We start from the raw sequence: 14,669 nt of genomic DNA, 5'->3' as shown, positions 1-14,669 counted from the left end.
TGCTGTATATTGGATTTTATTAATTCTATAATAAATTTTAATCTGCCTTCATTTGTTTCTTTTATGTCTGCCTGGAGTTTATCTCCAGTAGTTTTCTAAAAAGCATCAGTACCTACACAGCCCAGTTTTCATCTGCCTGATGACAATAGTGTTATAAAACCTCTAAAAGCTGAAAGTGAATGTCATTGGAGTCAATCTGGGCATTATTTTCATGTGAATCCCATGGTATTGGGAAAGGCATGTCCTATTCCTGTGTTGTGGGTAGCTTATCGGCATGTTTCCAGGACAGGCTGAAACATGCGTTTGCACTTTCTTCTAAGGGAATGATGTATTGTAGTTTCAGCCGCTGGATACGTGTCTTCTAGAACTTTGCATTTTAGATGAAATGGTGGTCAGATGAGAATTTGATTTAGCTGCACTTCTGCTTTGTCTGTTTCCTTTTTCTCCTTCCAAATGTTTACTCATTTTCCTTTTTTTTTATGTTATGTCCACATTTCACTTTTATGACCCTGCATCGTGGAAACTTCATACCTATCATACTTATTTATATATTCATTCACCTCTGCAAAGTGTGGACCCTAATTCATGCTTACCAGGAGGCAGTTCTTTGCTCCTTAATATTGCGGCAATGCAATGGAATCTCAGGGATCCACTTACAAATTACTTTAGCAGATTGCATTATTTTGCCATTTTAAAATGTAACTAAACCCAAGTTAAAGTAAAATGACCACAAGTCATTAGGTGTCTGCATTAGCCTTTAGTACATCTGGCAGCTTTTCCCTGTACTAGTGTTATTTATGGAAGTTCCCACTCATGCCACAAACTGTAAAAATCTCCCTTTCCCCCTCGCAACTTCCTCTTGCGCACGCTCTCTCTCTTTCTCTCTCTCTCTCTCTCTTTCTCTCTCTCTCTCTCTCGCACGCTCTCTTTCTTTCTCTCTCGCACGCTCTTTCTTTCTCTCTCGCACGCTCTCTTTCTTTCTCTCTCGCACGCTCTTTCTTTCTCTCTCGCACGCTCTCTTTCTTTCTCTCTCTCTCGCACGCTCTCTTTCTTTCTCTCTCTCTCTCGCACTCTCTCTCTCTCTCTCTCTCGCACGCTCTCTTTCTTTCTCTCTCTCTCTCTCTCTCGCACGCTCTTTCTCTTTTTCTCTCTCACACTCTCTCTCTCCTTCCCACTTTCTACTTATCTAATTGGTTTATTATGCACACAATGGTTTTGAGATCTGCTTTGTGTTCTGTTTCTGTAGATGCACCATATCTTATTGAGATGCATTTGAGTTGAAGGCATAGCTGGCCAAGCACAGCTTGATTTGCATCACAGGCATTGAGTGCCACTAGCGCCGGGTGCTTTTTTGCCTGCACCGCCCCTCTAATGTTTTACTTTCTCAATTTGCTAATCTAGCATTACAGAAGTAATTTTTTTTTACTTTTTTCTTTTACCAGATGCATGAAGAAGCAGAGGCTCTCTTAGCGGTTCCACCAAAACAACCAATAATTGCAACTGATGCTGATTCATGACCCCTGATATCTGCAATCAGCAGGATGTAATGGACATTTGCCTGACTGAGTGGCCCACAGACACAGGAGCACCTTCTCTCATTCAAACCGTGAATGAAGAATCTATCTCTATATATATATACAGTATAAATATATATATTTTTCTTTTAACCTGAACAGTGATCATTTTTTTTTGTTTACCCTACAACCAAGGGAGTTTCCTTTCTGTTAACGCAAACATGGCTATTCCAACCATAAATAACTGTATGCAAGAGCCAAGCACTGATACAACCGCAGATCCTATAAATACGTAATATGTAAATAGCCAGACACAGAAGAGACTCGTTGTCTGTCCTTGAGCAGTATAATGCCTTGTACAAGGACCCTTTGTTACAAAATGGTATTTTCCTGCATGGCCCTTCTAATCCACCTGCCAAGATTTTAGGGGCACCTCAGGGACGAAGACCCTGTGACGCTTTTTTTTTCTTCAAAACACTACTTGGATGGAGATGTATGTTTTATAACCCAAGCAAGGAAGAGACTCTCAATGACCTAAGATTACCTGCTGCCTTCACAGTAGTATGCTTAATCTTTTTAATCGCATTTCTGTAACCCTTCCCTGCAAAATATAAAACAAAACACTTTTATGGATAAGTTATATCTTATGTACCCTTTAATCTGACTGATAATTGATATCCTCTCTATTTGATGAGAATAGCAAGTGTCTTATGGCCATATCCCATGCTCAGAAACCTATAGGAGGACTCCGCCACCTCGATACATTTCACCTCTACGTTGTAGGGCCTCACGGGAAACAAACAAGACGTCAGGCATTTTGCACATTCCGCCAGAAGACAAAGAAAACAAAAGACAATCTGTTTAATAGTTGGATAGATTTTATTTATCACAGCATGACTGCTAGAAGTATTCTGGATAGACCAGAGGAAGATCTAGCGCAAAACAATGTCTATCGTCTCTTTATTTAATGCCAGTGTTTTGCTTTTTTCCCTTATTTTTTGTTTTGTTTTGCACAAGACATATTCATATGATGTAATTGGTCAAAACGGGCTGATGGCTTTGACACATGCACCTTTTTCTTTTTTTTTTCTTTTTTTTTTTTGTTAATACATATCTATCTTAAAATCGAATGGAAACAAGTTCTGAATTTCAACTTCTTTTTTTTTTCTCGCTGATGGAGTTTATCTGACCATTTGCAGAGCAAAGCGTTGGATCTTTTCTGCCAGTCAAAAAAAAAAGTGAAGATATGCAAATATGTATATAACTAGCATGGACAAAGTCACTACATTGTGCGTATGTAAACTCACATTTTATGATGTTGAATGGCTTTGAGTGTATGTATATATCATCCAGCTGGACTGTTAGAATCTGTGCAAATGAGGAATTACGTGTGTGCTGAACAGTGTAAATTTCTCATCACAAAGGATGTGATTTGCTTACCAGAAAATACAGAAGAAAAAAAATAGGTTGGCGCACACTGTAATATTGAAACTCTGTTTCCATGTGTGAAACAATGTATAAAATGCAATTAAATTGTATGATAATTTAAAATGAACTTTTTGGTGTTATGTTGTCTTTTTTCCTATAGTTGTTTAAGTTAAAATGTATGTAAACCTTAACTTCTCTGATTCGTTTTGTATGGGTGTGCTATAGTGTACCATTGAAAGTGTTCTGTCATATCTGTAAGTGACAGAAAATAAAAAAAAGCATTTGAACACAAATCTATTTGTAGTGCAAGCCAGAGCACTGTGGACTCCATGCTCTATATATATATATATATATATATATATATATATATATATATATATATTATATGCTATCCTGAAATTCCCCCAGGTTATTCACTAAATAGCACTCAATATATATATAATATATGCACGCACTGCTATTAAGTGAATAACCTGGGAGGTTTTCAGGGAAGCATCATACTTGTAACCCATTGTGGCAAATAATTACTAAAGCAAAATAGAGCAGTTTTAAAAAAAATTCAGGGTCAAGCACTGTGAGTGGGATGAAGCTGTAGCTGGGTGGTCAAAAAGTGGGGAGGACAACACATGTTCCCAGCTGTTTGTGCCATAAGTGTCCAGTAACCCCTTTATTGTTTTTTAACTTTCTAAGCAACCTCCTATTCTTTTTTCACCTTTCGAATGCCCCCTTAGTATATCTCATGTTTCTATCGTCTTTGTATTATACCCCAAATGCCCAGTGCTTGTGATTTAACTTTTGAGTAACCACCCAAAAACAGGTGGCTACTGAAAATTGCTGGGTGCCACTGGCCAGTTGAGAACACTGCCCTGGACCCACCTGCACCTGGATTCTGTTCATTTTGGAGCCCTACTTCAAATTTATGCAGAGCTCCATTTTCTCTAAAACCATCCCTGCATATGAATCTTTATCATATGGCCTGAGGAAAAAAAAAAGAATTCAAAATAAGATTCCTTTTCACATATTGTTGGTAAATCATAGTCATTTAATGCTAAAATATAACATTATTTAATATCATTTAGGTACAAAAATAAACTGCTACAAATGTATGAATATTTGGAAAATTTTATAGCAACAGTGAGTAAGTCTCAGTTTTTTGTCTGGGATTCAACAAGAAAACTGTGCTTTTTATCAAATCTATATTCTGCAGAAATACAAGCTGCCATTCCTATTCCCCTCTTTTGGAAATCTTAGTTCATGTTCATCCAATGGCTTCAGTATTTTCAGTCATTAAGCCAGAACAAGTATGCAGATCCAGAACTTTGAATTCACATTACTTTTGCATAAAAATCCAAAGAGCAAGAAATTTGTATTAGAGGTTAGAATAGCAGCCTTCATATTCCCCTCATTGTGGGTTTTCTTTAAAGTAGAATCCTAGCTCTTTTGGTTTCTGTCCATCTGCCTGTTTCTGTCAATGATACCCATAGTTTCAGAAGCCTGGCTGACTGTCATAGGCATGCCCCTGGAATTTGGGGGTATCAGTCAGAGAGGTGCACACCATTTCCATAGAGAGAGTTTCAAATAGAAAGGGATACAGAGCTCATTCACCTTACATTGGATCATGAGACTCAAGAACTCCTCAGCAGCAGTTGGTATATTGTTTAAAATGTAGTGCCTTATAATGTGATCTGAACTACACAGAGCTTTTGTTTTATTTCTGTGAATATGTGGTTATTTGCAGAGTGCCCCCTTTTCTCATCCCTGTACACAGTGAAGGCCTGAACACACAAACTCTTCTGCAATTGACAGTCTATTTTGCTTTGCTGCTCCCTGTGTGAATGTAGTAGTGTTTTTCAGTTTTCAGTAGAACTAAGTCAGTTACCTATTGCAAATGAAAGTCCTCTGTAAAGGAGGCACTGGAAAATGCTTCCTATTACTTCTGCTTGCCAGAAACCCAACCCTGTGTTCCCACCTGAAATGAGTTTCACTCATACTAGGGACCTAATTCTTCAAACCTGAGCACAAAACCCCACCAACTGCTGCCACTCTTCCCAGTGAAAACCATTAAAAGAAAGGAAAAAAGGAAGGAGCAGGTAGTAAAGAACTAATCCATGTAATATGAGGGGATGTTTCCATATGAACTCAAACCACAATGTTACTAATATGGAGGTGTTTTTTTTTTTACACAATATACAGAACTATGTTACCCGCCCTATCCAATGAAGGTACCTCAGTGCCCAAAATGGGCTCTGTTATATATCAGACAGAGGAGTTAAAGGTCTTTGCCCTAACTGCAGGCCTCTATTGATGACCTAATGTACAAGGATGGGGGTAGTGTTAATAAAATACTATTAATTCTATTGATTGGTTTACTTAGTAGGCAGTACAATTACCTGAGAGCACAAATAGGTAGTTACAATATCTCACAGCACTTTGTGTCAGATTACTCTCCAATAAAACCCCCATAGAGCACATCATTTCTGTTTCTCTTTCCTTAAAATTTTTACATTCCTTCTAGCAGTGCTTGAAGAATACCTGACGGAAGTATTTTCCTTAATGCCAATGAAGTATTTGCCTTATTGCAATGAATTTCTTTGTCCAACAATATTTGCAGGATTTTTTTATCAGGCTTTAAAAATGAATGAAGTTGAGTTTACAGACGTTGGACTTGCTGGCTCGTTATCACTGGCATAAAGACTTGTTACCCTTAAATGATGTCCTGATGTTGATTCTTTATCCAGTGAATGGCTTCCACTTGGGTCCTTACAATAAGATGTATAAAGTGGTGTGGAACCCATCTGTGGTCTGTATCCAGGGTTCTCCTCATATGAATCATCTGAAGTCCCTGTGTAGTTATCATTGAAGAACTCCAAGTAGGTGGGTGATTGTGGTTTGTATAGAAGCTCATCCGTTGTTTGGTTAAGAGGAATTTCATGTGTACTGCTATCAGTAAAGTACGAATCACCAGAGGTATCTGTGCTGGTAGTATTACTGGGTCTTTGGATGGTAGAATACATCACTAGTGTATTTTGGTCACTGGTATCTTTCAGGTCATGGCCAGCATCCTTTTTGTCCTGGAAGTAAACATGTTCCACCTCCTGAGAAGCACTGCTAATGTCTGCTATGCATGCTGGTCCCTGTAAAACAAAAATGGCCTCTGAAAACTTTGCTGGATTTATCATTTGCAGCTGTACTATAGTTCAGTAGTCACCAAACTTTTCGGACCTACGGACCACTAAATGCACAAAATCTGGACTGTTATTGCTTGGGGACCAGGGTGTGTCACTCAAAGGGGAAGGAACTTCCCCCATAGTGATGTCATGATGCCAGAACCTGCCCACTCTCCCATTGCAGGTCTGAGCCCGCCATGGGAGAGTGGACAGGTTGTGTCCATACCGGAGATATGGTCCGCAGCTCTGGCCGCTGTGCCCCCCTGGTGTGGTCCTTCTCCTGACCCTGCTGGAGGGTGCACTGTCCAGACCTGCCAACCACCAAAATATTCTCATGGACCACCGGTTAGCAACTGCTCCTATAGTTGGTGGGTACAAAAAGATGGCTTTTCCTGTATGGTTATCTACCATACAGTTATTTTCTTTAACAGTAAAAATACAGTCATTTCATTGAACCTTTTTATACTTTTCAACGTTCTTAACCATGGTAAGACCACTTCATCCTGTGAGTGATCGTAAACCAGACTTCTTTTATTTATTAGGCCACAAGTACCTTTGGGTATGTTATGTGAAGGGATTGTTCAATTGGTTAGCGTTTTTTTAGTTTCATGTGCATGGTGGGATTTTGACTTCTACCACTGCGACTTTGAGAAAAAAGGTCACTGAAGTAAAGTTATTTGCAAAGTTCCTGAATATGTTACTGCCACCAAAATTCTTGCTGGGTCAGGTGACTTGTCCCAAAAATTGTTTTATCTTAACACAAAGGTAAAGTATGGATGGAAAACCACATTTTTAAAGGCTCTAGGGAAGTTGATTTACATCAGGATATAGCAGCTCAATACTTCCATCAGCAATAGGTTTTTGTCCAAGCAAATCAGTAACATTCCTTTAAATGTGACACTTTCAATAATATAGTATTATATTGTATATACTATTGAGAGGATTTTTACTATATTGTATGTTCAACTCAAAAATCCTATTTTATGGTATAGGGATAGTTACTGGTTGCAGATCAAGGAAACATTGTACAGGTTAATACACAAATAAATCAAATGGTTGCCATGTCTTAAAAGTGTAGATGTTATGTATTTATTCTTGTGTTTATTGTAAAAATTATGTGGAATCTACCTCACTATTATAAACAGACATCCAGGCATGAAACCTAACTAGACATAAATTGGGAAAGGGGGAGTAGCATGGATATGGGCCACCTCTGCTGCCCATACCAGGCCCCTTGGCACCTGCCTAGCTGGAATTGGAAAGGGCAGTGAGTGTGTAGCCCCCTCCTGGCCATATCGGGTACCTGCATTTTTCCCAGCAGTGGAGGGGCCATATTTGGGGACAGGACCTCATTCTTCCAATTTGTTGTGGGGGAAGTGCATATGGGATCTGGAATCCCCAAGTATCTGTTGTCTTGGGAAATTAGTACCGGAGAATATAGTATCTCCTAACTTTTCCTAGGAAGAGGTAAAATTAAGGTCCTATTGTGGATTGGAATTCCCCAGGAATCTTCCCCCTCATTATGGGAAATTAGCACAAGAGAATATAATACCTCTTAACTATTCCTAAGAAGAGTTAAATGTCCTGTGGTGGTGTGTATTGGATCCCCCAAGTATTTGCCCCCTCACCATGGGAAATTAGTACAATATAGTATCTCATTCCTAATTCCAGTAAAAGTTAAAAGTCCTTAAAATAATGTTAGGGACATCAATATACTTATATTAGTGTTATTTAGTTATATTAGTGAGTTAATGTCCCAGAAGTAAATCCATGCTTCTACTTTTTAAATGACCCCCACCCCAATTTACAAATACTTTTGCAATTGTTGTTCTGTGTCAACTTTCTGCTTCCCCTTGGTTCTGCAAAATCACTGATTACAGAAAATTGAAATCTGATTGGTCCTCTTCTCCGCCTATGGGTGTGGCCTTAAAAAAAATGTTATGGTCACATTGTGCATACAACTTACCTTTGATGAACTGAAGGAGAGGACTTTGCTCTTGTCAGGTTGAGGAATATTGGGATAACAGGTTTCCTTCAACCTGGCAAAAAAAAAAGTCATAGATAAAGCTGATAAAGTTTATAAAAAAAAACTACTTCTGTCCAACAAAGACAAAACAAATTTCCCCTGGAGCAAATGTTTTTGAAACATACTTTCCTGACCCTCCAAGAGGAGCCTTATCGTTGGGGCTCTATTTATAAATTATTCCCTTTTCAATTCTCTCATTAAATTTTGTTTGTTTCCTATTTATTTCTTTTTGTGACAGCTGTGCACTTTTCATGATTGTCCACTAGGTGGTAGAACGAGTCATTGTTTTATTAGGAGACCTGTAGAAAAATACTACCATCAAATTCACCACCCGTGAATTTCAGAGGAATTGACCAGGGGAATAAGCTATTTTTTATTAAATCTTGGAGTATTAAAAATTGATGTACCACATCCCCTTTTCCTTAAACTCTCTTGACGCGTTTCGCCTGCATGGCTTCATCAGAAGCCAAGCAGACGAAAGACAGGAGTCTAATTTAAAAATAGAGCACTTGGATCAGAATATTGCTAGATGCGTTTGGAATTTTAACTGAATATCACAGACAATCCAGTGTGGTAGCTGCACTTGTTTTCTTTTTCAAAATACCCATTGAATGTGCTGGAATGGCATGACTTTCTGTTAAATAAACTGAAAGCATTCCTTGCAAATACTTTTCCCTAAACCATAATTTCCCCTTCCCTCTTGAACAGCCTTGGTGCCACTATGGGTCCCTCCATGGGTAAAGTAGAGTAGAGAACATGTGTTATTCACAGGATCACCAGAGAAAAAACAGAATAAAGATAAAAAAATCAAACTAATACAGCCACCACATCTAAGGAATGGTAAGAAGCAATATAGTTTTGGGGATGAAATATGCTTTAAATTCCAATTTTAGTTTTGCCATGATGAGGAATTATATGTGACTTACCTATTAATAAGATTTTTTTTTTAGTTTTCACTGCCAGACACCTCTTGAATACAGAGGGGTGGAAGGCATATAAAATCAGTTACATAGATAAAGAATACACTCTTTGATATCTGCCGAAGCTGCATGATGCAGATAAAATCCTCCTTTTATCAGGGTAAACTTTGGCCAATTTTCACACATTACTATTGGTTATGGCTATGATTGGTGGGATATTAATGTGCAGGAGCTTCAGGAACTAGTACTTTTTTAAATGAGCTTCCCTAATGCAGCAGGCATATGAACTCACCACCATGCATGTCAATGCACATGTCTTTTCAAATATGCCCTGAGCAGTCTATAGTATTTAAGCCTGAGGACTTTATACTCTGAAATAAGTGACTATATTTTGCTCTGCACACTTGTTAAAATGATTGAAGCTGCGGAGTCAGGATAGTATCTAGGCAGTATTTTCAGAGAGGGTCCTGCACCTATAGTCCCCCCCTCCCCTCCATACTTTTCGCTACATGTAAGGATGACACTTTACTCATTGTCCAGCAATATAAGAGGAATTCCCCCCACTGACCACCACACTAAAATACTGTGAGCTGAGGATATAGTAACTATAGAAGGGGTTCCCTGAAGACCTGAAAATGATTTAAAGGGTTCCCCTATGTTAAAAACATAAAGCAAGGCAGCTGTATGGCGTGTATATTATAAACCAGATAAGTACTTACCATGCTCTCTTCCAGCATCCTCCAATGAGTAATGTGATTGCCAGCAATGACACTATAATACCAGGTAGGAGGATGGACATGATCATTGCTGTCGCTAGAGAAAAGAAAAGAGTTACTTGGGTAAGAGTTGGCTTGGCTATTGCCCAGTGTGACTAATGGTCCTAATGTTCATGTGTACTAACCAACACCCACTAATCTTCTTCTACTGATTAAGTGGCTACTTGCCATTGGTTGCCCTAAGTGGCTGGCACTGGGGTTGTCTCTAAATTACTTGAATGCTGAATGAACATGGATGGTCTGTTGTTGGACAGTAACTGCACATCTGACTACCTACCGATGTCTCCCCTTAGAAAGCGGCTTTTGGGTAGGCCAAATTCATCCGGGGAAGCGTGAATAATAACTTGTCGTTGTAGAAGTTATTAAACTAAATCAATACATATATGTACCACATACAGTTATCAAAATATAATAGTCTCTTAGATTGTAAGCTCTTCTGGGCAGGGTCCTCTCCTCCTCCTGTCATTATTTGTATCTGTCATTTACCCTACCCCTATTTAATGTACAGCGCTGCATATTATGTTGGTGCTATATTAATACTGTTTATTATTAATAGTAATAATATTACCCTCCTGTATTTATGACTTGAAACTACTTACCGTCAGATTGAGTGGAAGCTTTGATAAATTCTTTGACAGTTTCACCTCCACCTGTTACAGCCACAACAGCCACTTGATATTCCATATTTGGTTGTAGTTGACGGATGGTTGCGTTCATTATTTTTGGGTCTTTAATATAAAATTTGCATACAACTAAGCCATCTGTAAGAGGCATTGAAAGACAGGAGATTGTAAGTAAGGCTTTGAACTGTCTTTTAATTTTATTTACATCTTCAGAATTCATTGTCATGATCCAGATTGGTGAAACTCTTGGTCATATTTTTGAAAACTGTTTGATCATCGGAGCACAGGTTTGTCTGGAGTTACTTGGATATATACACTGATATATCAGTATTGAAGGAAGGCCAAATGTCTTTAATATGTACCTTCAGGGGGCAATCACACCATGAGAGGTTTCACAAAGATGTTGGATGTTGAACTCCGAACTCAGTTGTGGAATATAGAAGATTTACTCTTTTTACATACATACTACTAGTAATATTGGAGTTTGGCTTTGGTTCTTTTGTCAAAATTGATCCTAGGTTTGGTCATTAAACTCAAAACAAAGAAAGCTGAGTATCCCCGGTGTTCTGTGATTGAATTTAGCACAGAGATGTATGCTATACCTGTCATTCACTAAGATTAAAAAAATATATATGTGGTGTGTTTCTCCCCAGGGTGAGGAGGTGGATATCTGGGGGTCCCTTTTTTATATCAAACAGGCTCCCAAGCTGCAGACCCCCACAACACAGGAGTCAAATTGTAGGAAAGAAGCCTTTCTACCCAACCATGATCCTTACCAGCATTGGGGTCATGTGGGGGTCTGTTTTTTGTCAAAAGGGGGCTGGATGCTTTTTGCCTCCTTCCTTTTTGGGAGAGCCAGATTCTTGAGGACCAAGAATGGATCATGGTCATGGATAGGAGGGGGTACACATGATCACTGCCCCTATTTCCTATCCTGCAAGGTCCCAAACCTATTGAAGGGTCTGGTTTCAATATTTTGAAGGGCGAGCCATGCTGTAATGTAAGTTAATCTGGTGAGATGACAATGATAGCTGTGTGTAGTGTTGGTGGGGTTTGCCTCTGCCTTTGATTTTAATAGCATTAGAGTGTTATTTTAGAGCTACGAATCAACCAAACAGTGGGGTAATTTGGGAAAACTTCCAGTGAACGGAATAAGGCAAGTTCAATCATCCCTAACTACTAGCTGGTTAGGAAGTAGTTAGGGATGTTTGTTCTTTACACATAGCAGAAAAACAGATAAGTGCCTTGCTAACAATTTTAAATTCATAATTATCACTTGGCATGGTTATGAATGTTTGAATCTTTTGATCACCCAATTAGATAACTTGGTGGGTTTTAACTTCACTTTAATCTCAGTGGTATAAAGTGGAGATCTGCAGGTCAAACAGAGATTGGTGGAGATCCGCAGATCATATTCTAAAGGATCCAATTTCTGTTGGGGATACGACCTATGTATTTTCAAGGAGCAGTAGAAACACTGTTTATGTGTCCTACTTGTTTACTGCAAAAGAGTTCCAGACTTGGCAGTACCCGTCCAGTAAATAATAAATGAGTTATCTTTTGATTGCTGTAATTGTACAAATCTAAAATACTTGTTTGCATTTCGTCAATAAGTGATATTGCCTTCCTTAGCTAACCTGTGGGTGCTAGTGAGACCAAAAGTGTGGTCTGTAAAAGCCTGGGTGCTGGTCTGCATGGGTGCAGAGTCTATTGGCCAGGGGTGTCAGAAGGGTGGATTCCTACAAGCTTGGGTGGTGGCAGCCTAGTTATTAGTTTATTGTATTTGGTTTTCTGTCTCTACATTGGAGACTTTGGGGTTCTTTTGATAAGTTGCAAAAGTTTTCACCCTTCTACACTATCAAATACCAAAAAATAATACAGTAGATCAGTGTTTCTCGGCCCGGGTTCCTCAAGAGGTTCCTTGAGCAATGAACAATTTGTGACTCTCAGGTCAGTTCAACTGACGTCAATGATTTTTTTGATATATTTAGGGGTGGCATTCGCCCCATTGACCACCACACTGATGTGCTGTATATATAGTAACTATTGGAGGGGTTCATTGAAGACTTGAAAGGATTTCAAAGGTTCCCTCATGGTAAAAAGGTTGAGAAACACTGCTGTCGCCTTTAGATATACACCATATACAATATATAACTTAAAAAACTCATAAATGTATGTTTGACACACAAGTTCATGAGTTTTGCAACCAACAGTTGACACAGATATATATTTTAAATGGAAAATGTAGTTCTGATGGGTAACTACACCAAATGAGGTTGCTATCTCCTTTACATTTTACATATTTTTGCTTTTTTTTTTTTTTTTTTTTTTTTTTTTTAGTGTACATTACTGCAATTCACTCTCTGGTATTGGAAAATTACCCAAAGTCACTTGACCATCAGATGCATCTATGTCACAGTTCCTTCCGGACGTTTTCACATAGATGACATAGCCCGTTACAAATCCTTCTTGAGTCTCATCCATTGGATAGGGAGACCAATCCAAAGCCAATGAGTTGGCATCGATCTTCGTAGGTACTACTTTTGGCTTCTTTGAAGATGCTGAAACAAAATGTATTATACTTATTCTACATATAAAACATGCCATATACAATGTTTGGTTTGCAAAATACGAAGTGCTTAAAATTCCCAAGGACATGCTTCATCTACCCTACAGCTTTTATTTAACCCCAATAAACTTGTCTGCCAATTGTCTGTAAGCACTGATTTATGGTAGCTTTTCCTCTAATAACATTTTCTCTTCCTAAAAGCTCACTATATTCCCCTAGATCTACCAATCAGATTCAGTCCTGTAGAGCGATAGTGATTTTGAAGAATGAAAGCCTGAATCATCTGAACAGTATAGACAGCGTAGGTCCTATTGTGCTCTTGGTGGATAACTATGGCAGTAGGTTATGGTTGGCCATCATTTGTGCAGATTTGGAGCAAAAGGGAACATTGCAAGAAATGAGCCCTCTAAGGAGGCAGGGTCAATAGATTTGGCCAAAATGGCACCTCCTTTTCTCATCCCCAACCATTAAAATATATAGACATACCTTCACACAGATTCCTAAATGTCCCAAGGGAACTAAAGCTTGGAGAACTCTTATATGCAAACACTAACCATTGGTTGGAACGCTGAATTCTGGTCCGCCTCATCCTACAACTTGAAACTCCCTATTGGACATTGAGGCTGCTTATCACTTTAAAGGACCAATAGAAGCAGAGAACAGGAGAACTGCACCTTTATTGCTCTTTTAAAGGGTTTCAGGGCACCTGAAATACACAGGAAGCTGTATATTGGTGTGTGGGCACCTGTTGATGGAGGGATCTGTTCATATGTGTTCCCAGCTCCACCCACCTGCTGTGGATATTACAAGGTAATCTTACTTTCCCTTTTTTTTTTTTAATTTTAGGTTTCTGTGGAAGATTGTAAAGGTAAACCCCAGTCACAAAATCTTAATGATGGAGATATAGGAACTCAGCATCAGCCCATTTTCATACATTTTATATGCTGTATGTTAGATCAGCAGTCGCCAACCAGTGGTCAGTAAGACCAGCTCTGGCTGGTGGGTCCCCTCAGTTGGGTCAGGTGAAGGACCCCACTTGGGGGGGGGGGGGAGCACAGGTCAGAGCCATGGACCAAGTCTCCTGTATGGATGGCAGGATCAGGGCGGTAGGTGGGTTGTGTCTCTGGACAGGCTCAGACCCGGGTTGAGAGAGTGGACGGGTTCTGGCATCATGACATCACTTTAATTAAATTACTTTATTAGAATTGAAGTCTGTTAGACTTTGTTTTTGGTGTCTTTTTGATAATGCCTGATAGCTTTTGCTTACCCAATTCCTCAGTATACCCGGTCAGTTTTGCCAGTAAGTGTTCACCATCTTCTTTAGATCCATAAACCTGAAAATTGTATCTAACACCACTCTGAAAGGAATCTGGGAAAAGAAAAGAAAGCAATAAAGCTGTACAAATACCTCTTTGTCAGACACACTCCTAAAAATCTCTTTCTTAGTGAACATTCTGCTCCCTACTCTCACACTATAGTGCTTTGTGCTGACAGAGCTGAGTAACAACCACTCCCCTCATTACAAATTACTTTAATGGGCTTGTATTGCAGAAATGGGGGAGGCGTATGTGCGCGCATTATGTTTAACACTAATTGAACTGCACAATCATATTTAGACACAAATGATGTAACAGGAATATGGAGTT

At 39.0% G+C, this 14,669-nt stretch overlaps 2 protein-coding genes across 5 annotated transcripts in view; one reads left to right on the top strand and one right to left on the bottom strand.

Annotated features, from left to right (window-relative positions):
* The window catches only part of RICTOR (RPTOR independent companion of MTOR complex 2), an 86,019-nt gene extending 82,950 nt beyond the window's left edge, over positions 1–3,069 (top strand). For both annotated transcript variants that reach the window (XM_072416618.1, XM_072416617.1), the window contains one exon: positions 1,443–3,069. In XM_072416618.1, the coding sequence (XP_072272719.1) occupies positions 1,443–1,517 (75 nt within the window). In that variant the 3' untranslated portion in view covers positions 1,518–3,069. The remainder of the gene's footprint in view (positions 1–1,442) is intronic.
* An 894-nt stretch (positions 3,070–3,963) lies between these two features.
* Positions 3,964–14,669, bottom strand: part of LOC140334320 (oncostatin-M-specific receptor subunit beta-like) — a 41,413-nt gene continuing 30,707 nt past the window's right edge. For all 3 annotated transcript variants that reach the window (XM_072416620.1, XM_072416621.1, XM_072416622.1), the window contains 6 exons: positions 14,291–14,392; positions 12,836–13,015; positions 10,431–10,592; positions 9,775–9,868; positions 8,076–8,148; positions 3,964–6,076 (listed from right to left, as the gene is read on the bottom strand). In XM_072416620.1, coding sequence (XP_072272721.1) covers positions 5,564–6,076; positions 8,076–8,148; positions 9,775–9,868; positions 10,431–10,592; positions 12,836–13,015; positions 14,291–14,392 — 1,124 coding nt within the window. In that variant the 3' untranslated portion in view covers positions 3,964–5,563. The remainder of the gene's footprint in view (positions 6,077–8,075; positions 8,149–9,774; positions 9,869–10,430; positions 10,593–12,835; positions 13,016–14,290; positions 14,393–14,669) is intronic.

Source organism: Pyxicephalus adspersus, chromosome 6 (assembly GCF_032062135.1).
Source record: "Pyxicephalus adspersus chromosome 6, UCB_Pads_2.0, whole genome shotgun sequence".
NCBI lineage: Eukaryota > Metazoa > Chordata > Amphibia > Anura > Pyxicephalidae > Pyxicephalus > Pyxicephalus adspersus.
This window is presented reverse-complemented; position numbering and strand designations above follow the sequence as displayed.